General features: G+C 46.7%; 2 protein-coding genes across 4 annotated transcripts in view; one reads left to right on the top strand and one right to left on the bottom strand.

Moving 5' to 3' along the window:
- LOC131204986 (uncharacterized) overlaps positions 1-24329 on the top strand; it is a 218388-nt gene that overhangs the window by 14523 nt on the left and 179536 nt on the right. The window lies entirely within an intron of this gene.
- The window catches only part of LOC131183918 (stonustoxin subunit alpha-like), a 41137-nt gene continuing 30041 nt past the window's right edge, over positions 13234-24329 (bottom strand). Inside the window, exons 4-9 of one of the 3 annotated variants that reach the window (XM_058154692.1) lie at positions 19591-19688; positions 16774-18921; positions 15818-15944; positions 15486-15581; positions 15017-15152; positions 13234-14250 (exon numbers count right to left, since the gene is read on the bottom strand). In XM_058154692.1, the coding sequence (XP_058010675.1) occupies positions 14116-14250; positions 15017-15152; positions 15486-15581; positions 15818-15944; positions 16774-18921; positions 19591-19688 (2740 nt within the window). In that variant the 3' untranslated portion in view covers positions 13234-14115. Of the gene's footprint in view, positions 14251-15016; positions 15153-15485; positions 15582-15817; positions 15945-16773; positions 18922-19360; positions 19513-19590; positions 19689-24329 lie in introns of those variants that run through there. The other 2 variants (XM_058154693.1, XM_058154694.1) reach the window with 2 other exon arrangements.

Raw genomic sequence — 24329 nt, 5'->3', positions numbered from 1 at the left:
GGTTCTCCAGAACCTGTCAGAACCTGCTGGATTTCACCACACACACACACACACACAAATAACAGCTCGGTTTTGGGTTCAAGACTTCCTGTTGTGGATGTCAATGGGGGGATTTAAGAGGGGGGAAGCGGGAATCCCTGGCTGAGACTCGTAAAGAGAGCAAAGCAAGTGGAGGGTCTCGTCTAGGGCTGCCATGAAGCTCCCTTGAGCTGCATCCCCCCCAATTCCGAAAGGATCCCCCCCTTTTTCCGCTTCTCTCTCTGCGATGAACTCCCACCTCCATCAGGTGAAGCCCCAAAGGACTCTGCCCGGAGACCGATGATGCTCAAGCAGGGAGAATTCCCATTGGTGCTGCTGCTGGTTCTGGCCCTTCCCACCTCCGAAGTCCGAGATAGACGATTCCTCTCCCCAATTCAGACCCCCAATTCCGCCTCTGGGGCTGGAAGCATCTGACCTGGACAGATCCCCCCCCAACCCGTCAACCCTTCCTTCCTTCCTTCCTTCCTTCCTTCCTTCCTTCCTTCCTTCCTTCCTTCCTTCCTTCCTTCCTTCCTTTCCTTCTTTCCTTCCTTCCTTTCTTCCTTCCTTCCTTCTTACTTAGTTTCTTTCAGACGATCCTCCATTGCCCGGAGTCTGCGAGGGTCCGGAGGGAGAGGAAGGAGCCCCCCATTGCTTGGAGGGCCAGGAACAGGACGGGGCCAGGGTGCTTGCAGGACCCCCTTTCTCTGAGGGTCCCTGCCCGTCTCCCCAAGCCAGAGGGGGTGGAAGCCTCCAGGTCCTCCCCTTCCAATATTGTCATCTGGGAGATCCAGCTGCCCCTCCCCCTCTTCCACAGCAGTCCCGCCTCCCTCTCCATTACTTAGAGAGCTTCCTTGAGGTCCTTTGCGGAGGTGCTTGCAGTTTGAAGAGATTGTTTTAAAAAAGCACCTTTTTCCACTCGCGGATTCTGAGAATATGCGGTGGGGGAGGGAGGGGCAGTTGATTGGAGGCGGAGCGCGGCGTTTCCTCCACGGGGGAGAGGTGGAAGGGGCGCCTGCGGGCGAAGGCGGCGTCCAGTGGCTCCTCTCCAAAGAGGGCCGGGGGCTTTGGGCAGTGCGGGGCCAGGATCACAAGGCCGGCGGGGTCGCGTGTTGCTGGTCGTGACTGGTTCCAGGCAGGCGAGGGGCTTGAATGACAGCTGTCTGTTTGGGCAGGGCGCGAGTGGAGCTGCCTGGAGCGTCTCCGGTGCTAAGTGGGGCTGCTGAGGGTCTCCTCTGGAGGGGCGACCAGGGCGAGCGCCGCGGAAAAGCCAGCCGGCAGGGACCCACCAACCTTCTCAGCTCCTCCTTTCCTTCGCTCTGCCCCCAGTTCCCAACCTCCCTATTATGACAGCTTCCAGGCCCCCCGCCAGTCTCGCCCTTCCCACAGGGGGCGCTCTTCCTCCCCATTGGCCCAAGGGCTCAACTTCAGCCCCTTCCCGAGGCTCCCCCGCAGCCCAAGGCCTCGGCAGCCCCGGAGAGGCTCCGCTTCCCCCGTCGCCCTTTGGACTTCAGCCCCGCCGTTCGCGGACTCCGCCAGCCGAGCTGAAGGGCCCGAAGGCATCTGGGGAGGCGCAGAGCAGCCCTTCCTGGTGGCCCTTCAGCTCCGCCGTCCAAGGAGACTCTTCCTGCCTCCTGTCCATCTTCTCCGGCTGCTTCTCCCACTGGATCCCTTTCTCTGCAACGGCGCCAAGGACCTCGATCTGGCCGGGAGCGATGGAGGCTCCTCGGGAGTTTGCCTTGGTTGTTGAATTAGACTGACTGGGTTTCACTGGTTTAACTGGAGAAGTCTCAGCCTGACCGACTCAAAACTTCAGAGCTCAAACCAAGGAGAAGCTTCTGGGCATGTATTCATTTCTCCGCCCCCGCAGTCCCCCCCCCCCCATCTTTCCCTTCCAGGCTGTTTTCCTCCCTGATCAGCTGCCCCAAAGCGCCTGGAGCCTCTTTGTGACGTCCTCCTCTTACGCAGCCCTTACACAGCAGAGCAAAACCTCAACCACCAGCCCAAACTCCCCCTGAAGAGCCTCCATCAGGCCCGGGAAGACGGAGCTCCGTGGCGCAGGTGAGGCAAAGGGATCCAGCGGGACAACCAGGCGGAGAAGATGGACAGGCGGAAGGAAGGAAGAGGCTCCTCTGAGCTCTTTCAAGGGCCGGTCGGCCAAGTCCCAGAGCGGGATGGAGATCCGGCGGCTCTGAGCGCGAACGGCGTGGAGCTGTGAGCGGAGCCTCTGCGGGGCTGCCGAGTCCTTCGGTGGGGGCGGCAGACGGAGCCTCGGGGGGTCTGAACCCCTTGGGCCGAAGGGGAGGAAGGGCGCCCCCTGTGGGGAGGGCTGGAATAGCAGGGGAGGCAAAGAGGCCTCGGAGCTGCCGGACTTTGGGGACCGTCGGGCTGAGCGAAGGGAAAGCAGAAACTGCGATGTTGAGACTGGTCGGTGGGTAAGCAGAGAGCCTGCTTGTCTCTGGGGGGGAGGGGCAGGAGAAGACCCCCCTGCTGCTGCTGCTGATGGCCGGCTGTCTTTTCCGCAGCGCTCGCCCCGGTCGCCCATCCAGGTGGGACCCTCCGCATCCCTGCTCAGCACCGGAGGCGCTCCAGGCGCTCCCCTGCCCCGGTAGCTGCAACAATCCAGCAGCCATACACCCTCCCTCCCTTGAACACATTCTCCCCCACTGCCCAAAGCCCTCGCCCCTCTTTGGAGAGGAGCCGTGGCCCCAACCCTCCCCTGCGGTCGCCCCTTCAACCTCCCACCCGCGGAGGAGACGCCGCCCCCCGCTCCGCCGCCCATCAGTTGTCCCCTCCCCCCCCTCCCCCTCCCTCCCCCGTAGTTTCTTCCCTTCCAACAATTCCCGCCTTAACAAAAGAGCAAACTTTCTTTTCACAATCTGATGAAACCTCGGGAAGCAGGGCGCCAATCTAGAAATAAGGGGCGAGGGGCTGAGTAGGAGAAGTATTCGAACCCCCCTTTCTTTTCTTCTCTGGATCCTCCTCATATTCCAGACAAGGAAGAACTGATGGAAACTGAGCAAGGAGAGATTCAAGCTGGAAATGGAGAAATTTCCTGACAGGGAGAACAATCAACCCATGGAACAGAAGTTGCCTTCAGAAGTTGTGGGAACTTCATCCCTGGAAGCCTTCAAGAAGAGACTGGACTGATCTCCTACTTGTATTGTATTTTCCGAATGAAAATGTTCATGCTACTACTGTATCTTCTAGGTGCGGATAATTATTATAATATGGCAGGCAGCTTTCTCAGCACATGTCATAGAACCTTGGCTGGGCTGTCCTGGCTCATTCTCAACTGCTAGAGAGACAAAATGGCAGGAAATTTCATTCAGAGAATGAAAAACAGAGTGCAGCACAGAAACAGAGGGAGGAGAGAATTAAAAACAACAGACTTACTATCTACTTAACTTCAGCAGCGTGAAGAGTTTAGATGCCAGAAATATCAGCTGGCACCTAATATTTGGGAATAAAGAACCCAGATAAAGCTGCTGCTGTAAAACTGAATGTCTTTCTTCACAGTCAATAAGTTTGTGTTTTTAAAGAAGTCTATTTTTTTCCCAGTGGTTCCAGAAGACCATCTGGTCCTTTGGGGGGACACTGAGGTATGTAATATTTATTTATTTAATTATTTGTCAACAAGTAGAAGGAAAAGTATCAGTAGAAAGACCTGGACACATGAAAAAATGGCACCAATAAAGTGGATATGATATTTATCTAGTTTCAACCAATATATAGGACACAAACCTATATATTGAAAGTAAACCTTTTGGGGGAGGGGGCCTGAATTAGTGGGCTGGAGGGTTTTCCATGTGCTCAGGCCCTCCATTGCTTTTCAGCAGAAGACTTCAAGAGCCGGCCATTTGCCACCCATCTGGCAAGGACCTCCCCCTCAGCGGTCCTTTACCACCTGCCCCCCTAAGGTAAGCAATCTAACTCTTCTGGGGAAAGTTTTGAGTGTCCATGACTAATACACACACACACACACACATACATACATACATACATACATACATACATGTATACATGTATGTATATTCCATGGCTGCTGTTTTAACTTTTCCAGACTCTAGCAACATCAGGGGGGCGACCGCTGAGGAGCGTGAAGGAGAAGAATGTCACATAAGTCTACACTGCATCTAAAAAATATTAAATTTATCTCTCATCTCTCATGAGGGGGCTAATTTCTTCCTGCTCTTCATAATGTACAAAAATTCAATGTTGTTTCAAGATATAGCAGGGGAAAGAATACAATTAAAAGAAGAACCAAAGGACCTGCAAAGAAAGAACCTGAAGTTGAGCGAGGAGAAGGCGACCATCCTGAAGAACTTCAGGGGGAGGCTGAGCAGGTGAGAAACGTTGAGACAGCAGCCCTGACTAAGGGAGGGAGAGGACCAGGATTTCTTGAAGCAGCTTAGAAATGCAGAAATATAGTGATATTTACATCGATGGTCACAGAAGGAATTGAACTACTTACTACAGGGGAAAATGGACAACCTCAGGATGAAGAGCATCACCTTCACAGAAGAGAAAGAGGCCATACGGAAGAACTTCAGGGAAAGGCTGAGCAGGTGAGAAATCTTTAGACAGCAGCCTTGACTTTCCCTCCCAGAATTGGATATGAAATTCTCCCTCCCTCCCTCCCTCCCTGTGGAGCTTCACAGGGGAGCTTCGCCGCTGCATCATCTCTACTCAGGAGATCCCTACTGTAAACTCCATTTTATGAATATGTAGATAAAATGACAGTGGATGTTTTAGGACAATATTGTTATTAGCGGAACGTTACATATAAGACTCTTCAAGAATTGAGCAAAGACTGAAGGCCATATTCCCCTTCTGATCAAGAGAGCTGAGGAAGGACTGCTTCAAATTAATAAGAGCAAGTCAACCGCTGGCATTCAAGAACCATCATTCACCTACAAGGAGGAAGGCCTGGGACATCGAAAGGACATGAGGAGGCAGCGGTGGAAACTCCCAGGAACCCCACAATCCGAAATTCAAATAAAAAAAAATAAAGGGACTAATATCTCTCTGGTCCTCATATTTGCAGTAACACAACACAGAAGGTTTCACCAAATGAGCAGCTCCTGAAGGAAAATTCCCAGCTTGTGGAAAACAACGCAGAATTCTGCAGGGAGCTGGAGGAGAAACAGGAGGTGAGAAATTTTTCAGACAGCAACCCTGACTTGGGCAAAATGGCAAAACTAAATTACTTTAAAAGTAAGGCAAAGAAAGTGCCAGGTATTTTTAGGGTGTTTTAATTTTAAACAAGTTGGATGGTTGGAGTGAAAACCTGAGGGGGCTCATTTCGCTCTTGTCTTCCTCTTTTACAGAATCGATGCTTTGAAGGAACAACTTGAAATGGACAGAAAAGAGTAGAAAAGCCTCTTCTGCAGGGTTCTGCAACAAGCTGGGGAGAAACAGGAGCTCCTCACGGAGAACAAAAGACTAAAAGATCAACTGCACAGGTGAGAAATATTTAATATCACCTATCATGGGAGGGCTAATTTCCACTTTTCATAATTTACAGAAATTCCATCTTATTTGAAGACATGGCGAAGGAAAGAGGGCAGCTAAAGGAAGAAATTAAGAAGCTGCAGGCCAACAAGCTGAAGTTGAGCGAGGAAAAGGCCTCATTCTGAGGAACTTCAGGGAGAGGCTGAGGAGGTGAGAAACTCTTAGATAGAAGCCCTGAGTAAGGGAGGGAGAGGACCAGGTATCTGCAAGCAGCTTAGAACTGACTTGCTCAAGAAATGAGATCTCCTCTAGCAACTCCTGGAATCAAGAATTGGACTCAGGGATCGATGGCAAAGGCCCCCATTTCCTGACCCCTATTTAGATTCCCAACTGTATTTCTTTCATCAGCCTACATAAAATAACATTAGAGCGAAACATTAGAGGAAATTTCTCCTTAGTTCTAAGTTGCTTCTTTCTTTGATCAGTTTCCACCCATTGCTTCTTGTTCTATCCTCAGGTGCTTTGGAGAACAGCCTCTTCTTTGTGGCAGCCCCTGAGATATTGGAACACAGCTATCATGTCTCCCTAGTCCTTCTTTTTGTTAAACTAGACATGCCCAGTTCCTGCAACTGCTCTTCATATGTTTTATCCTCCAGTCCCTAATCATCTTTGTTGCTCTTCTCTGCACTCTTTCTAGAGTCTCAACATCTTTTACATCGTGGCAACCAAAACTGGATTGCTAAACACAGACACAAAACATACACAGTTGTGTTTAATATTTTTTTTTATTTAAGAAAAAGTGTCACATTTCAAATAAAAAAAGCCCGGAGGCCAATTTCTCTCTGTTCCTCGTAACTGACAAGAAGATCCTGGAGATTTCAAGGCTGTGGTCAGGAAAAGAGGAGCTCCAGCTGAAGGACCAGGAGCTGATGGTGAACAATCTCCAACTCACGGCAGAAAAGGAGGAGCTCTGCAAAGATTTGGAAGAGAAACTGAGCAAGGGAGCAATTTAAAATGAAGATTTGCAACAGCAGAGATCCAAGCCCATCCTCCCTTGCTCCGAATGTCTTCTCCTCCACGTTGGCCCTTTGCCTTTTTTTGGGTGGGTGGGGGGGCGGAGAGGATGGAGGGCAGCAGGAAGTCTCCCTTCTAGAGGAAGCCCAGAGATCTCCTCACCCACCCCAAAACCTATCTTCGGATTTTCCGAATGAAAATGCTCAGGCTACTACTGTATCTTCTAGGTGCCAATAATTATTATAATATGGCAGGCAGCTTTCTCAGCACATGTCATAGAACCTTGGCTGGGCTGTCCTGGCTCATTCTCAACTGCTCTCTTTGAAAGATATAGTTCAGTGGTTCTGAGATCACGTCTGCCAGTTCCTTCAGAACCTTGGGGTGTAATCCATCCGTCCTGGTGATTTGAACTCGTCTAGGGTAGACAGGTGTTCACTTACCATTTTCTTCCCTATTTTAACTTGTGTTTCTAATCTGTTTTTTGTAGTGCTGTTTTTGATAGGTTGGATTGTTTTTTCCTTTTGTGTAAAGACAGATGCAAAATATGAGTTAAATAGATCTGCTTTCTCCCTGTTGCTTGTCATCTTCTTGCCACTTTCTCCCAGCAATGGGCCAATTGTTTCCTTGACTTTTTTCTTGTTTTTAACATGTTGGAAGAAGCTTTTTTTGTTATTTTTTTACTTTTGTCGCTAGCCTTTGTTCATTGTGAGCCTTAGCTTTCCTCACTTCATCTTTACAGGCTCGGGCTATTTGCTGATATTCTGCCTTAGTTATTTGCCACTCTTTCCACTTTTTATATTTGTCCTTTTTGTCTTTCAATTTGTCAGATAGTTCTTTATGCATCCATGCTGGTTTCTTTTGAGATCTACTATTTTTCTTCTTCATTGGTATTGTGTTAGACTGTGCTTTTATAATCTCACTTTTCAAAATTTCCCAAGCTCCTTGAGTTGTTTTCCCCGAGGATTCTCATCCATTGAATCCTTCTCAAGCTCTCTCTAAGTTTATTGAAATTAGCTCTTAAAGTCCAAGACTCTAGTTTGACTTTGTTCTACTACTTGTATTTGCTTAATGTTGAATTCCAATATTATGCGTGGTCACTTGCCCCAAGGTTCCTGTAGCTTCAACACCTTCTATCATTTCATCTCTGTTAGTGAGAATTAAGTCCAATATGGCTGATCCCCTTGTCGCCTTCTCTATTTTTTGGGAAACAAAGTTGTCTGCTAGGTTTGTTAGGAACCTGTTGGATCTTCCACTTGGTGCAGAGTTTGTTTCCCAGTTGATGTCAGGGTAGTTAAAATCCCCCATTACTACTGTGATGTGCTTCCTACATACCTTAGTTAGCTGACTAGCAAAAAGTTCATCTACTTCCTCTGTTTGGTTGGGTGGCCTATAGTATAGACCTATGGCAATATCGTTTTTCACCCCTTTTATATTGACCCAAATACATTCAAGATGATTTTCATCATTGTTGTGCTTTATTTCTGTAGAGATGTAGTTATTTCTTATATAGTGCAACTCCACCTCCTCTTTATTTGTTCTATTTCTTTTAAATAATTTATATTCCTATTGATGTATGTTCCATTTGTCAGTTTCATCCCACCAAGTTTCCGTAATGGCAACAATATCATATCTACCCTCATTTACTTGGATTTCTAATTCACCCTGTTTATTCCTCATACTCTGTGCATTGGTGTATAGACATTTGAGTCCATTTGGATTGATCTTGTGTTTACTGTCTACATAACCTGTGTTGACTGCCCCTACTTTCTTGCCACCTGTTGGTTTAGTGCACATGGTATGGCACTCACTGTTAAATGCTTGGTTTTGCTTGATAGCATGGTTGATAGTCTTACCCATACAGACATCTATGTTACATGCACTGATAACCCTTTAGTTTTCGATTGCTGGGGACAGAAATTTTCTATCAGTTAATTCTCTGTCCCCACTGTTCAGTTTAAATGTTTATCCAGAAAATCTGTGAATGTATTGCTAAGTAACTCAGTCCTTTCTTTGATGGATGCAATCCATCTCTTTGTACAATTTTCATTGGACCAGTTGCAGACATCATGACTAATAAAACCAAAGCCTTCCTTTTACACCACTCCTTTAGCCACACATTAAACTCCACTACACGCTGGCCTTTACCTTTTGTTCCTTATGTACTGGTAAAACCTCTGAAAAGTTGCTCACAACCTATGCTATTAAGTTCATACCCTAAGCTCTGGAAATCATTCTGCACAGAAAGCACATCCTTTTGGGACAGATCATTTGTGCCAAGATGTATAATAGCATCAACATCAGAATCCTTACTGGCATTCTTGATCATCTTAAGAATACGCCTCTTGTCTCTGCTGGCAGTAGCACCAGGTAGACACCTGACGTCTTTCAAAACCTCCATATCCTTTCCTAAATTTACATCCCTTACAATTGAATCACCAAACAGAAGGTGGCTTCTTTTTGGATACCTTGCTCTTCTTGTGTGACCGATCTGTAATACTTGATACACACTTTTCCAAAGTAGGTTCACACTTTTCCAAAGTAAGTTCTTCATCTTGAACCATAATCCCTTGATTGTTTGAGTTATCAGTATCACAACTACCTTGATCTGTCACTTTAGTGTTCCTATTTAGGTCAGCAAGGGCACTATATCTGTTATACTGGGACACTGTAAAAGCTTTGTGTTTATGGTTCACAGCTCTCACCCTGCCAGATCCCACGGTTGTCCATACTGCCCTTTTCCTGCAGGATCTTTGTGGTAGAGGGGGCTGATGGCTCAGCAGCTGGAATGGCTGAATTGGGTACCTAATTTCTGCTTGGAGAGCATAGATTAGAGATTCTAGATATGTAATCTGTCCACGAGACTGCTAATTTGTTTACAAAGAGGACAGTACCCAAATTTGAAAAGGTATCATGAAGACAGCTGCAAAACAAGTATTGCACTGAACTAAGCCAGTCATTTTGAATAGAATAAAATCACAATCTCAAGTGGACCAACCCTGAATATATTATTGCTATTTTTTATTTATAGTGATTAAATTAGATTCGCGCGCCTAACGGCGCGCGGGTTGTGAAAATGAGAAAGAAATGCAGAAATTTTCCACCCCCACTTCTCCTTAAAGCAGCAGCTCAACTCATGTGTTTTTCTGAAGCAAATCAGGAAGAAATGCAGAAATTTTCCACCCCCACTTCTCCTTAAAGCAGCAGCTCAGCAGCTCCCCTTCCCCTTAGAAAGGGGAGGCCCCATTTGAACACTTACTACTAAATCTCCCCTTCTGAGTCTTCCAGAGCCAGAGACGACCGCCGTGCTGAAGGGGCTGGAACGTCACACGGGGAAGGAGAGGACCAGGAGGAGGACTTGAAGAACTTGGAAAAGCTCCCGAGGAATCCCAGAATGGATTGAAACATCTATTGTACTACAAACATCCCTAATTTTGTAAAATAAAATTCCGAAAGAAGAAAGAAAAAACTCACGAATGTCTGGCTCCTGCCACTCTTAGTCCTACGTATACAAAGCTAGGAGTAAGTCCCATGGAAGTGAATGGGATTTTTCAGAGATCTGTATAAGAGAAAAATTTTAACACCCATACTTCCTGCTGCCCAAAACTATTTATGTGCTTTTGGAGTTGCCATTGTGGTTAACTGAGAAAATTTGGTTGGTGGTCCAAATTCATCTCTAACCTTCTGATTTTTCCAGAGAGAAAGAACTGAGGAAGAACAGCTGCAGGTGACTGATGTGCAGAGAGCAGCCGGGACCACTTAATAGTACAGAGTCCAAAAGAAACACAAGGGCAGACATGACAACACCAGAAGACAAGAGAGAAGCTCTTGAAGACAGGAAACCTCCGATGCTGCCGTGTAAACCGGAGAAGCTTCTGGGGAGAATCTCAAAGCCGAGTCAGCCACAGAATCCAGGCGAAGTGTCCTGGGATGGCTTCTCTGGAAAACCTGAGAGAGATTCTGATTGAGAAAATCGCAGCGTCTGCCAGGATCTTTGGCACAGAGGATCTACTAGGCGATGGGAAAGACAACATGTCTGCATTTACAGATGGCCCTCAATGATGACCCCACCCCCACCCCCACATTTCTGTCGCTAAGCAAGACAGTTGGTGACTTTTGTCCCGTTTTACAACCGTTCTTGCCACTGCTGTTAAGTGAATCAGCGTGGTTGGTAAGTTAGTAACCAGGCTATTAAGTGAATCTGGCTTTGCTTGTCAGGAGGTCGCTGAAGGGGATCGCGTGACCCCCGGGGCACCGTGAGCGTCATAACTACATATTGGTTGCTAAGCGGCGAAATTCCATTGACGTGACCATGGGGATAATGCGAAGGATGGGAAACGGCCATAAATCCCTGTTTTCAGTGCCTTTGCAACAGTGGTGGGATTCAATTTTTTAAAGAACCGGTTCTGTGGGCGTGGCTTATTTTGGGGTGTGGCTAGCTGGTCATGTGACCGGGTGGGCGTGGCTATGGGCATAGAAACTACTCAGAGGGCTAAAAAAAGTCATTTCTGACCAGTCCTCGCACTTTTGACCAGTCCTTGCACTTTTGACCGGTCCTCACACTTATGACCATCATCACATTAATGCCCATTGCAGCATTTTTAGCAACCATGTCACTCATTTCACAACTGCTTCTCTTCACCACGGTTACAAGATAGGGCGCAAAATGTAAAATGTGAGGACAGTCGTAGGTGTGAGGACCGGTCAAAAGTGTGAGGACAGGTCAAAAATAACTTTTTCACCCCTCTGAGTAGTCCCTATGCACAAAATACTGCAAACAGGCATAAATGATGACCGGTCATAAGTGTGAGGACTGGTCAAAAGTGCGAGAACCTGTCAGAAATCACTTTTTTAAGCCCTCTGGGTAGTCCTTATGTGCAATGGACTATAGGGACTACCCAGAGGACTGAAAAAAGTGATTTCTGACAGGTTCTCACACTTTTGACCAATCCTCACACTTATGACTGGTCATCATTTATGCCTGTTGCAGCATTTTCAATAGCCATGTCACTCATGTCACAACTGTGGTGCTTCATGTGACCGGGTGGGCGTGGCCAGGTGGTCATGTAACATAGCTTCTTTGCCCTAATGACAGTTTGCTGCAATGTTCGTAAGTGTGAAGAACGGTCATAAGTCACTTTTTCAGTGCCATGCTTGTTAAATCAATTACCAGAACAAATCCATTCTCTCTCCCTCTTTCTCCCCCCTTTCTCTCCTTCATCTTTTCCCCCCCTCTTTCTCTCAATCTTTCTCTCCTTAATCTCTCCTTCTCCCTCCTTCTCTTTCTCTCCATCTTTCTCCCCCCTTCTCTCCTTCATCTTTCTCCCCCCTCTTTCTCTCAATCTTTCTCTCCTTAATCTCTCCTTCTCCCTCCTTCTCTTTCTCTCCCTCTTTCTCCCCACTTTCTCTCCTTCATCTTTCTCCCCCTTCTAGCCTTCATCTCTCTTTCTCTCCCTCATCATTTTCTGCCCCCCTCTTTCTCTCCATCACTCTTTCTCCAAATGGGGTAGGGTAGGCTGGCCCTGCCCTGGTATTCTAACATTTCTTGCCTGAGTATTTCCTGTATATGAATCCTGTTGTGGAGTCCCATAAAATGACACTGTTTTCCCAATCAAGCAGTTATGTACGATTTTTTATTTAAAATGCACCATAGTAATTGTCAATTACACCTGCCCAGAGAGTCATCTCAGTTCTCCCACAATTGGGATAGAGTTATCATACTAATTTGTGCTTTGTTGTCTTTGCAGTAATTGGTAAATTAGCCATTAGCTCTTGGGTATAAAAACGTATCTCAGAATTATGGCTGCATTATAACCAAAAGAAATCTATGCTGCTCCTAAAAAAAATTCTCTTTAAAATTGGAGGGCAAGAGGTTGCATGTCCCATCTTACATTTGCTGGCAATATGGTAATTCTATTCTTTGTTTTGGGGGAAAAGATTGTCTTCAAGGTTTTTTTCTTTTCATTTAGCCATGGTATGAATGGCAATTGGAAAAGAGCAGTATATTTTTGATGCATACTTAAAACAGTTGAGCAAATGAACTCAAAATTAGGAGTGCACTATAGGCGTTTTGAGAATGAGCTGTGTCAACTTTGACACAGAAAGAGGATGGCACTATGAGCAATTTTATTCAGCTCAATATGATAGAAAAATAGAAAGATGGATGGATGGATGGATGGATGGATAGATAGATAGATAGATAATTATCAATACGATGCCCAGTGTTATTTTGGATAAAACTCAACAAGGTGTCCATTTATTTAGGATATACCCCAGTGGCTGGTTTCATTTCTGTAGCCAGGGGCTATATTAATAAACCAGGATCCAAAGTCTGCATGGTCTGTTGGCAGGCCTTCTGTCTTGCAGCCCCTTTGTTGCAACTTGAGATGCTAGTTTATTAGTACAGCCATCGTATTAAGTGACAGAGCCAGTGAGAACAAGGCTAAAACATTCAATCTTTTGCAGAGAGCTGGATTTTGGGCAGAAGGTGAAAAAATAGCTGTAGGGAGTCAAGTGTCGGCTGAATAAAACTATCCAGTGAGGTGCTTCAATGGGCTGGCTACAGAGACGCTTGGATGCAGGCAGGCTTCGGCCGGCAGCCACGTGGCGCTTAGATTGGGAGGGCAGAGGTGCATAGATCGGGGCAACTGCCCCCATCATCAGCTCTGCCTCCTATCCAGCGCCAGGCGGCTTCTGGTCAAGCCTGCCTGCATCCAAGCGTCTCGCTGGCCAGCCCATTGAAGCACCTCGCTGGCCAGCGAGATGCTTGGATGCAAGCAGGCTTCGGCCAGCAGCCGCCTGGGGCTCGGATCGGGAGGGCAGAGCTGCATAGATCGGTTGGTGGCCTCGCTGCAGATCCAAGCGCCACGCAGCCGCGGACAGATACCGGTAAGTAATGATGGGGAGTGGAGGGGCAAGGGGCGGGGCGAACCAGCAATTTAATAAACGGTTCGGCCGAACCGCCTAGAACCGGCAGAATCCCACCACTGCTTTGTAACTTCAAACAGTCACTAAATGAATTGTTGTAAATTGAGAACTATCTGTAATACCTAATTTAGCCATTGAGGTCTCTCTCTCTCCTCTTCCCTTCTCTTTCTCCTCTCTCTCTTCTCCTTGCTCTCTCTTCTTTCTCTCCTCTCTTTCTCTCTTCTCTTCTTTCTCTCTCCTCTCTCTCCTCCTCTCTCCCTCTCCTTCCCCTTTTGAGAGTTGTTTCTCTTGTTCACAAATACAGCTGTAACCTTTTTTTTTGGAATCTGAATTTATTTATGCATCTGCCCAGTGGATATGCAGGGGCTCTTGGTTAAACAACGGCCAAGCAGGGCTTATGGGCCCCCACGAGCAGAGGGGCTTCATACCAACACCGATTATGTTGGAAGTGCCAATAAAATAAATATGTTTAACTTTATTAACCATTTACATTTTTATTCCTGAGTAGTTGTTATAGGGGGGCCCAGTTCACTGCTTTGCCCGGGGGAGGGGAGGGGGCATAATGCTGTTAAGAGGGGCCTTTCTTTGCTGGCTAAATGAATGGACTTTTTTTTTTTTTGCTTTTAATGCGATATTTGCCAGTTCCCAGGCATCGTCTCATATTGAGGGTTTCCTGCAGAAGGGCCAGCCTGTAAATGCCGAGAGTTAAGGTTCCACCGTCACTGTGCTGGATGTCACCCGGGCGCCGTACCAGCCCTTCCAGACCACCGTATCCTTACCGCTGTGTTCGAAATGGACAAAGCGCACGCCGGGACCATAATCAGCGAAAGTATGAGTGACCTTAAGCCAGGGAGAAAAAAGATAAAACTTGGATGAAAGAGCAGAGAATTCAACGCATCTCCATAGGCTTTGAAATAGTTAAAAAGGTTAAATATTTAGGAATATATATTACAGCCTCGAATGTGAAATTATATAAAAATAATTATGAGGTATTGTGGCAGAAAGTATGGAAAGAAATGGAGATTTGAAAGAAGTTACAATTATCTCTGTTGGGGAGAATAGCAGCTATAAAAATGAATGTCTTGCCCAGGTTTCTGTTTTGTTTCAAATGATACCGGTACTTAAAAACAATATAAACTTACAGGACTGGCAAAAAGGTATTAATAATTTTGTATGGATGGGCAAAAAACCAGGAATAAAGTTAAAAATAATGCAGGATACAAGGGAAAGGGGGGGTCTTAAAATGCCTAATCTAAAATTGTATTATGAAGCAGTTGTTTTATCATTAATAAAAGCCGGGGTGAAATGCTACCAGTTCGGCCGAACTGGTACAAGCAGCGGCATGTGGTTCGGAGAACCAGTAGTGGTGGCAGCAGAAGGCTTTGCCTACCCACCCGGATGACATTACTTCCTGGTTTTTGACTCTCTGCGCATGCACAGAAGGCTTTGCGCATGCATAGAGGGTCCAACTGCACACATGCCGCATGAGCGTGCATAGATTTCACTCCTGGTCCCAGCCCAGTTGGGGAACAGGAGCTGGAAAGCGAGGCCTGGCCAACCCTTCTCTCTTCCTCCTTTACTCCTTTATATTCTCCTGGGTACAAACCTCAGCCCACTCGCCCTCCTTGTCCAGGGGGACCGATATGGTTTCGCTCTTGAATTCGGCCACCACGTCTTTCTTAGCAGACAGCAGCTTCACCTTCAGGTGGTAAAGGCAGCCAGCATCGCAGCGACCAGCATACCTGGTAGGGAATTAAAATTAGAATTAGAATTAGAATAGGACTAGACTAAACTAGGAATGGAATGGAATGGAATGGAATGGAATGGAATGGAATAGAATAGAATAGAATAGAATAGAATAGAATAGAATAGAATAGAATAGAATAGAATAGAATAGAATAGAATAGAATAGAATAGGAAAAGGAAAAGGAAAAGGAAAAGGAAAAGGAAAAGGAATGGAATGGAATGGAATGGAATGGAATGGAATGGAATGGAATGGAATGGAATAGAATAGAATAGAATAGAATAGAATAGAAGAATAAGAACAGAATTCTGGAGGACCCCTAGCCACTCACCAGTCCTTTACTACGATTTTGGGCTGGGTGGTATCCATCAGCTCCTCCCAGTAGCCTTCAGCTTGCAGGTCAATTATTTGGGATTTGCTGCACCAGCTGAGGAACAAAAAGAGTCGTGTGAAAAAGGATCAAAGCTGCTGCTTCCAGGCCTGGCATCCTGTGTGTGTTTGTGTGTGTGTGTGTGGACCATAAGGACTAGAAACTTGATATTTTTTTAAAAAAAGGAAAGCAGACTGTTTTGGGTTCCCTGAGCACTTGGGACCTTGCAACGTGTACCCGCACCCCACCCGGCCCCGTCCAGAGCCGCCCAGAAGATTGCGAAATGGACTTACCCAAAAGAGGACACGAAATAGGTGTGGACTTCCTCCCTGGGGAAATCCTTTCCGGAATCGCCCGGCAGCTCTTCCACTTTCCAGCCGTCGCCCCCGTTTTGCACATCCTTCCAATGCTGGAGACCCTCTAAGACCAAAGCAGGGAAGCCTCAAAGGATGCTCACTCTGCCCCCAAATTCCCCCCACCCCCCAAACAGAATGGGAGAACCAATTCTCCTCTTGTGGTCCATCAGCAGCCTGTGGAGCTGGCAATGGAATCGGACAGCGATGAGGCTGAGGTGGGGCCAGGGCCATCGGGGAGTGAGCCACGGACTCCGGAGCCTCCAGAGGCTGACAGTAGTGAGGCAGAGGAATAGGAGGAGCCTGTTCCTAATGCACGCATGAGAAAAGCTGCCAGAAAGCAAGAGCAGCTCAAGCAGAGAGGACGACTCGGGAGTAGGGCCAAGAGATGATTGGCCCCTCCCATAAGGCTTAAAAGACCAGCAACAGCGTTTGGGTTTTGCCGGAAAACAACGTTGGTAGTTCCATCTTCTGCTTCATCTACATCTTGCATTTATTTTTTTGACTTCTGAACGTTTGCCAAGAAAGGCCTTTGGCAGTTTGCCTAATTGGACCAAGGTTGGCGATAGGACTGAGGAATTTGTGTTGGGAGGAATTTGTTTTAATTTAGTTGAACGACGCTGGGAATGAACTAATTCTCAGCTGTTTGAATAAAGTTTGTTTTTTTTCACAGACAGAGTTTCCTACTACCTACTTGGGCCTGGGTCACAACATCTCCTGCTTGGAGGGAAAGAACCTTCCTGATGCCCTTTGAAGGTCTCCCCTTGGTGGCCCAGAGACCCCCCCAGAGAGCCTGGCTCAGGGAAAAAGGGGCCAAATGGGAGGGGCCTGCCCAGATCTGGGCCAGGGGCTGCTTCCCCCCACCTCCCGCTCCAAAGGCTGGGACGCCTATTTACCTTCTCCGTTTGGGTTCTTGACCAAATTCCGCTTCTTATTATGAAGAAAATAGAGGATTTGCCAGCTCTCTGCGCCTTCCACTGGGAATTGGTGGGCTATGTTTCCTCCATCTTCCTCCTCCAGTGATGTGGAGACCGCCACCTCCTCGCTGGGGGCACTCAAAGCTCTATTATCACACACGGCCGACACCCGTACTCTATACATCCTCTGGGGCTTCAGACCTTCAATGGGATAAAATTCTGTTTTTCTCCCAGTCCTTTTTTCAGTCCATTGGTCCTTCCCAGCTTCAGCCTCCGCCATTCTGTACTCCACCTTGTATTCCTTGACCACAACTCCTGACGCAACGATGCTGGGACTCATCCAGGCCACAGAGATGACAGAAGATGCTGCAGTGACCATTCTTAATTTCTCAGGAGGGCTGGTGGGAAGGGTCTTAATGGGTGGGCTCAGGTCACTCCTTTTACTAAGGCCTGGCTTGCAACAAGCAGCGTACTGGAGCTGGTACTCTGTGTTTGGAGGCAGATCTTTCAGCAGGAACATCTCCCCAGCATCCTCTGTCCTCGCAGTCTTCCAGTTTTCTTCCCCTGCAACCTTGTACTCTACCAGATAGCTGGAGATTGTAGCCTTTCCATGTTCAGCTGGCTGAAACTTCAGCTGAATGCTGTCGTGTCTCAGTTCACTGATCAGGAGAGGGAGAGGTTTTGAGGGCAACTCAAAGTTCTTGCTGACCAGCTCTCCATCTTCATAGAGGTATATTGAGGCAACTGGGTTGTCCACATCTGGGAGTGAGGCCACAACAAAGCGGACCTTCTCATTGGATTGATTGACGCTGAAAAAGTCTTTGATGGATTTGGCAGCTCGGCGAGCATTGCGGGTCCACCCCTTGTCCTCAAACCAGGCCATGTCTTCCTTCTGCCCAGGAGAGGACCTTGTGGAGTTCGCTGATTCTTGCAAGAATTGTTCCTGAAGCCAATCCTGTAAGCTCAACAGAAATGGCTCCTTTTTATGTAAAGAGGTGAATATAAAGGAGACCACATATACATTCTGGGGGTTCAGAACTATTTCCTCCAGTTCGTTCTGAGATGAGATAACTTGCATTTGACTTAGAATAGTCAGATAAGATTGGACAAAGTTCATTTCTCTTTTCTTGGTGTCCAGAAATTCATGGAGTCTTTGGCTGTTGAAGGGCGACTGGTTGACGGACATCAAGATGTCCACCAGGGTCCCTTCCTCCTGCCCTCCTCCCCGGATGGAAGGCAACACTCTGGCCAGCTGTTTCTGGAAAGTCTGCCTGTGTTGCTTGCACAGATCCTTGAACTGCCGGATCTTCCTCTTGATCTCAGGGAAGGTCTCAGCCATGCGATTCTTGATTAGATCGTTGCTTTGCATCTGGATTTCGTTGAGTTCCTCCAAGATCTTTTCAGCATCAAAGATCAATGTTAGGCTGATCTCACGGACCAACTTAGCTGCTCTGTTGTCCAGCTTGGTCAGTGGGTAGAGCCAGACCCTCATAGGCACAGCCTTCTCCCCATGTTCCCCTAACAATTTTGGGAGAGTTTCATAAATATTCATGGCATCTTGGAAGGTCACTGGATTTTTCTCCAAAGAAAAGTTTCCATGGAACTTGCAACTAAACTTCTGAGCATTCTCTTTCTCCTTCTCAGTCAGTTTGACCTCTGCTTCTCCCGTGATGGATATCAGATTCTTGACTGTAAGCTGGAGAGTTCCTTGAATATCTTTCACCGATTCCGTTGAAGAAACTTCTCGGTCAAACACAAAGAAAGCCTGGGCTCCATAGAGGATGGCGGTGACCACGTGGGTGGCTGTGCCATGCTCAAAGACGGCTGGGTAAGAGACATTCTGGATTCCCAGGTGTCTCATTGTCAGCTGTTCATACTTGGTGGTGGTTTTGTACTGAACGGTTACTCTGGCCTGTTGCTTGGACTTCTTTTTGTCCTGAAGATACTTGGCCGACCCTCCCACTTCAATCAGCCCTCCCAGGAAACTGACCTTGAGGGAGGCTGAGATATCCAGGGCGGAGCTCTTATCATCTATGCTATCTGATGCAATGATTTCTGATTCTGTCTTGGGCTGAGGCTTGATGGTCAGGTCCTTCTGAAGAGAGCTGTAATCCCAAAGGGTGACCCCTGCACGAAACACAAGAACAAGGTCATAAATTGAACACCATCTTCCAAAACAACTGTAGCTGGACAGAGGACCTCCAGAGAGATGGGGCAAGGAAGGCATCATTTCCCCTGGAGGGCTCCCTCATTTGTTCTCTCCGGCCATCACCAGAGAAGCTTCCTTCCCATTTGGCAACAGTCGAAAGGCTTTTGACAGAGTAGAGAGGAAAGGGAATTTCTATGAACCTCTTGGTTTCCAGAAAGATCTCCAACTCCCTCGCAAAACCATGTTGTTCCTCAGGGGTTCAGAGGCTTCTTCTCTGTTCAGACTTGCCCCCCCACCCCCCGAAAAGCACCAGCACCACAACTTGAGAATAACACCCCTCACTCCGCCCCTTGGAAACCTCACTCCTTTTTTAGCCATTTTCCAAATCATTTCACTGACATTAGTTTGGAAACCTACCCCCTGATTGGTAGTCAAGGCTGGCTCTGCTGAGTGCCTGGTCCACAGCAGGGCCGGTGAGATGGATACGCATTCCCAGCTAGAAGCTCCTACTTTGTTAGCTGTTATTAGTAGGCCATGTGCCCAGGAGCTCAACTTTGTCCCTGAGATGAGCCTTTGCATCTCTAGCAGCACCCATCTCCCTCCCTCCTTCCCTCCCAAGACCCATCAATCTCTCCTCCAGCTCCTACAGTCGTAAAGCATCCCCAGCTGGAAGGGGCGGCCCAATGCCGAGGTCTCAATGGTATCCTGTGTCCGGGCCATGCTCAGTTCCTGCTGGTCGCTGACTCTGCAAGAGACAAGAACAATCCGTAGGAGGCCGTCATTGACCGATGATTGACCTACTTCAGCTTCAACCACAACAATACACGAGCACACAATAGATTCAAACTTAAAGTGAACCGCTCCAATCTTGATTGTAGAAAATATGACTTCAGCAACAGAGTTGTTAATGCCTGGAACGCACTACCTGACTCGGTGGTCTCATCCCAAAATCCCCAAAGCTTTAACCAAAGACTATCTACTATTGACCTCACCCCATTCCTAAAAGGTTTAGGATATCAAGTTTATCGATCAGATCGTGAAAACCGAAGAGGTGGTAGAGTGGCTATCTTTTACAAAAAGTCACTGAATCTAAAAAATATCCAAGTTGCACAAAAACTTTCTCTTCCTGAAACTATTGTATGCGACCTATCCCTTGACACTATTCTTCGATTCTTACTATGCTACAGTGGCCCTGACTAGGACATTACCCATGCAAATATGCTAACCTCACTGCTAACATGGGCTACCTCTTGCCCATATCCTCTCATCTTCCTGGGTGACCTAAATCTACCTCTCATAAACTGGATAACTAATGAATGTACAACTGATCCAATCCATACTACACTATACAACGCTTTTACAAACCTAGGTCTTGAACAACTTGTAACTAATAATACAAGACACAACAACTGCCTTGATCTCATCTTCTGCAACAACTCAAACTCAATTTATGGACTACAAATTAAAGAACATTTTTCCAACAGTGACCACTGCATGATTGATTTTCGTCTCAATATACGTCCATACTTAAATCGTAATAACAATAGTATTCCCAGCTACAACTACAAAAAAGCCAACTACGATCTTATAAACAACGATCTTTCATTTCTGGACTGCCAAAATCTGTTTGCAACCTGCATAACCGCTGAAGACCACTATAGAGTTTTCCTACTTGAAATCAATAGAGTCATTAAACTATATGTACCACAAATGACCACCATGATCAGGAAAAGCAAACTACTCATATCAATAAAAAAGCTTCAATCAAAAAAAAATTCCTCTGGAAAAGAAACAAAAAAGGCTATGTAGCAAATTTCAAAAACCGCTACAAAAATATATGCAACCAAATAAAAACTGAATGCACAAATTACCACACCAAGCAAGAAGAGGACCTTCTGCGCACAAATTCCAATCGTGCCTTTTATAATTTTGTTAACAATAAACTTAAAGACTCAAGATCCATCCCACAACTAAAAGATTCTAACAACAAAGAATACAATGATGAAACAGTTAAAGCTAACCTCTTCAACATTTTCTTTGGCTCAGTTTTTGTTAACAATAATAACACATATCCGACATTCCATCAACGCACCAGCAATGAATATGATGACTTAACTCATATAGATTTCACAGAAGATAACGCTGAAAAAGCTCTTCATAACTTGAAACCATCGCTATCTATTGGACCTGATGGACTATGTGCATACTTCTTAAAAAAACTTTCCACTAATATAGCAGAACCCCTAAGCATAATCTTTGATAAAGCTTTCACTACCAGTTCCCTTCCCAAACTTTGGTCACTAGCCACAGTCATCCCTATCTTCAAAAAAGGAGACCCCAGCTTAGTTGAAAATTACAGACCGATCTCTCTGTGCTGCATCACCTGCAAAGTCATGGAATCAATCATCAACCAATCCATTACCTCACACTTAGAAACTAACAACCTACTCTCCACAAACAATTTGGTTTCAGGAAAAAATTATCATGCAACTTACAACTTCTCCACTGTAAAAACATATGGACTACAAATCTTGATCTTGATCAAGGTCTGTAAGGGGCGTGCATAAGAGCACCAGCATGCCTACCGTTCCTGTCCTAATGTTCCCTTTGGTTGTATTCAATTTGTGTGGTTATTTCATGCTTATACTTATATATATTGTTGAGTTTGACAAAATAAATAAATAAATAAAAATAAAATAGATGTCTTTATGAGTTGTGCTGGGGAGACTTCATACCCTTTCCTGAAGCCCCATCCCCAGGTTTCTGACCCCCTCCTCTCCAACACCAAAAGCAGTTCCAAGAAAGGGCCATTGGATAGATGGCCCAAAGACCACCCCTGTAAACAGTTTGGGGAAGGGGATTTCCGTTTGGGAATTGCACTGCCGGTATCCAAATGGAGTCAGAGATGCTGACACTGAACAGGAAACAAGGAAAATCCCCCTTTTCATTCAAGGCTCCGACTGCCTCATGCAGTAGCCAGCTCCCTTTCATCCAGGGGTCCCCAACCTGTGTTGACTGCATGGGCACTAGAGATTCCATGTCATGGCTCCATGAGCACAACCCGCCAATCGTGGGAGTGTTGCGGTGTTGTGCCGGCGTTACTGATGACACAAGAATCGTTCAGGCTCTACCGTCACCATGAGTGCATATTTCCCCCACTCACACTAGCATCACTGTGTCACGCAGGCACTATCGTCGGCCTGAGTACACACATCCCCACTTCCACTAGCATCACAGTGTCCTATTGGTGCTATCATCATCACACTCTCCCACTCGTGTTAGCATTGCAGTGTCGCACGGGTGGTAGCATCACCTAAGCATTGTGCAGGCGCTCATGGCCCATTTGCATCCTGTGCACATGCACGTGTAAAGGCCCCTCCCCCCCAGCCCACCAACCCAGGAACATTAGGGACCGCTGCTTTAATCAATCAGCTATAACTGTGCGTTTTTTACAGAACCTCCACTGTTCCCGTTAGAAATTTAACTATCTTGACAATTCCTTTATCGTGTGTCTCTTGCGGCCCCACAAACGCAGTGGGCATCTGGAGGGCCACTGCAGGAGCCAGCAGAACCAGGACTTCCCAAGGGGACAAGCCACACTCCACACACTGAAGGTTGTCCAGTTTCTGGTTGGGCAGAATTGCCCATCCAGGTTTGTCAGAGCAAGGGTCCATCTGCGCAGAGCAGTGGTGGGTTTCAAAATTGTTTACTAGCGGTTCTGTGGGTGTAGCTTGATGGGTGTGGCAGGGGAAGGATGCTGTAAAATCTCCATTCCCTCCCTATTCCAGGGGAAGGATACTGCAAAATCCCCATTCCCTCCTGATCAGCTGGGACTTAGGAGGCAGAGAATAGATGGGGGTGAGGCCAGTCAGAATTTTTACTCCCGGTTCTCCGAACTACTCAAAATTCCCGCTACCGGTTCTCCAGAACTGGTCAGAACCTGCTGAAACCCCCCTGTGGCACAGAGCAGTGGGGCAGGGGCATCAGTCGCTGTGGTGGCACTGCTGAAGCCTCCTTGGGGTTCTCATCTAGAGGGGCCCTTTTTCCTTCAGATTACAGGTTAGGGTTAAGGTTTGGGACTCACAATTGAATCCCAGATTTATGTTGCTTAGTGAGAAATACAAAATAAATGAGCCCCATTTGACAACTTTTCTTGCTATGGGTGTGTTGGAAGAAATATCCATCTGGGTTCAGTTCCAAGTGGGGACAAAGACACTGGAAACATGGAGACTGCTTGGAAAGATGGTTTAATGGTGGTCAGGATCACATGGCTTGAGTTCCTGAACAGAAAAGGGCTGAGATCCTGTGTGCTCCCTGGTTTTATGCTTTTTCTGAGCTTTGAACTTTCTGGGGCACAGAAAGAGTACCCTGATTGGCTGTCAGACTCCCAGGGGGTGGGGGTCTTAGCTAGCCTTGTAGGTTGTCTCTCAAGCTTGCCTGAGCCTTGCCATGTGGTGAGTTTCTGTTCTATTGTGTTGCAAAAGATGGTCCATTAACAAAGGTGGGGGGATTGAGTTTCTACCTCTGACCCATTGACAAGGGGGGGGGAAATGAGTGAGCTTGGTTGAGGCTTTAATGGCCCATTGACAAAGGTGGGGGGGTGAGTGAGTTTCTGTCTCTGACCCATTGACAAAGGTGGGGGGTGGCAGGAAGTTGCAGGGAGCTGCTTTGTCTTTAAAACATGTTTCTCCATTTCTCATCCAGGGAAATATATTTTGCCTTTTTAAATATTTTCTAAAATATTTCATTCTTCTAGGAGGGGGGTGGGTGCTTAATTCCTACAGATGTTAAGTGAATCTGGCTTCTCATTCACTTTACTTGTCAGAAAGTCACAAAGGGGGAATCACATGACCATGGGACATTGCAACCGTCATAAATGCGAGTCAGTTATCAAGCCTCCAAATGTAAACCATGGGACTACGGGGATGCTAAACGGTCATAAGTGTGAAAAATGGCTAAGTCACTTTCTTCATTGCTGTTGTATCTTTGAATGGTCACTAAGCAAAACCAAGAATACACAGAAGTGTGTCCCCGCTTAAAGATAAAACATCCAGACACAAACTGAGCAATGTGGTATCTGCTGAACAAAGCGGTGAGCCACATCGGAGAAACAAAACAGCCACTTCACAAACGTGTGGCACAACATAGGAGAACCAACCCATACGGACTAGATTCAGCAGTCCATCTGCATTCAAAAGACCCAGGCAGCAAAGTCCATATTTTGGACCGAGAGGACCTCTGGTTTGAAAGAGGGTGCAAGAGGCCATCTACGTCCAAACTGAACATCCCTCTCTCAACAGAAGGGGAGGGATATGACGTCATCTATCTCCAGTCTACAACACGGTCCTTTCAGCCGTTCCAAGAAGGCGCCGCTCCTATTTGCACC

This window comes from Ahaetulla prasina, chromosome 11 (genome assembly GCF_028640845.1).
Source record: "Ahaetulla prasina isolate Xishuangbanna chromosome 11, ASM2864084v1, whole genome shotgun sequence".
NCBI lineage: Eukaryota > Metazoa > Chordata > Lepidosauria > Squamata > Colubridae > Ahaetulla > Ahaetulla prasina.
Note: the sequence above shows the minus strand (reverse complement) of the source record. Positions and strands in the feature narration are given on the sequence as shown.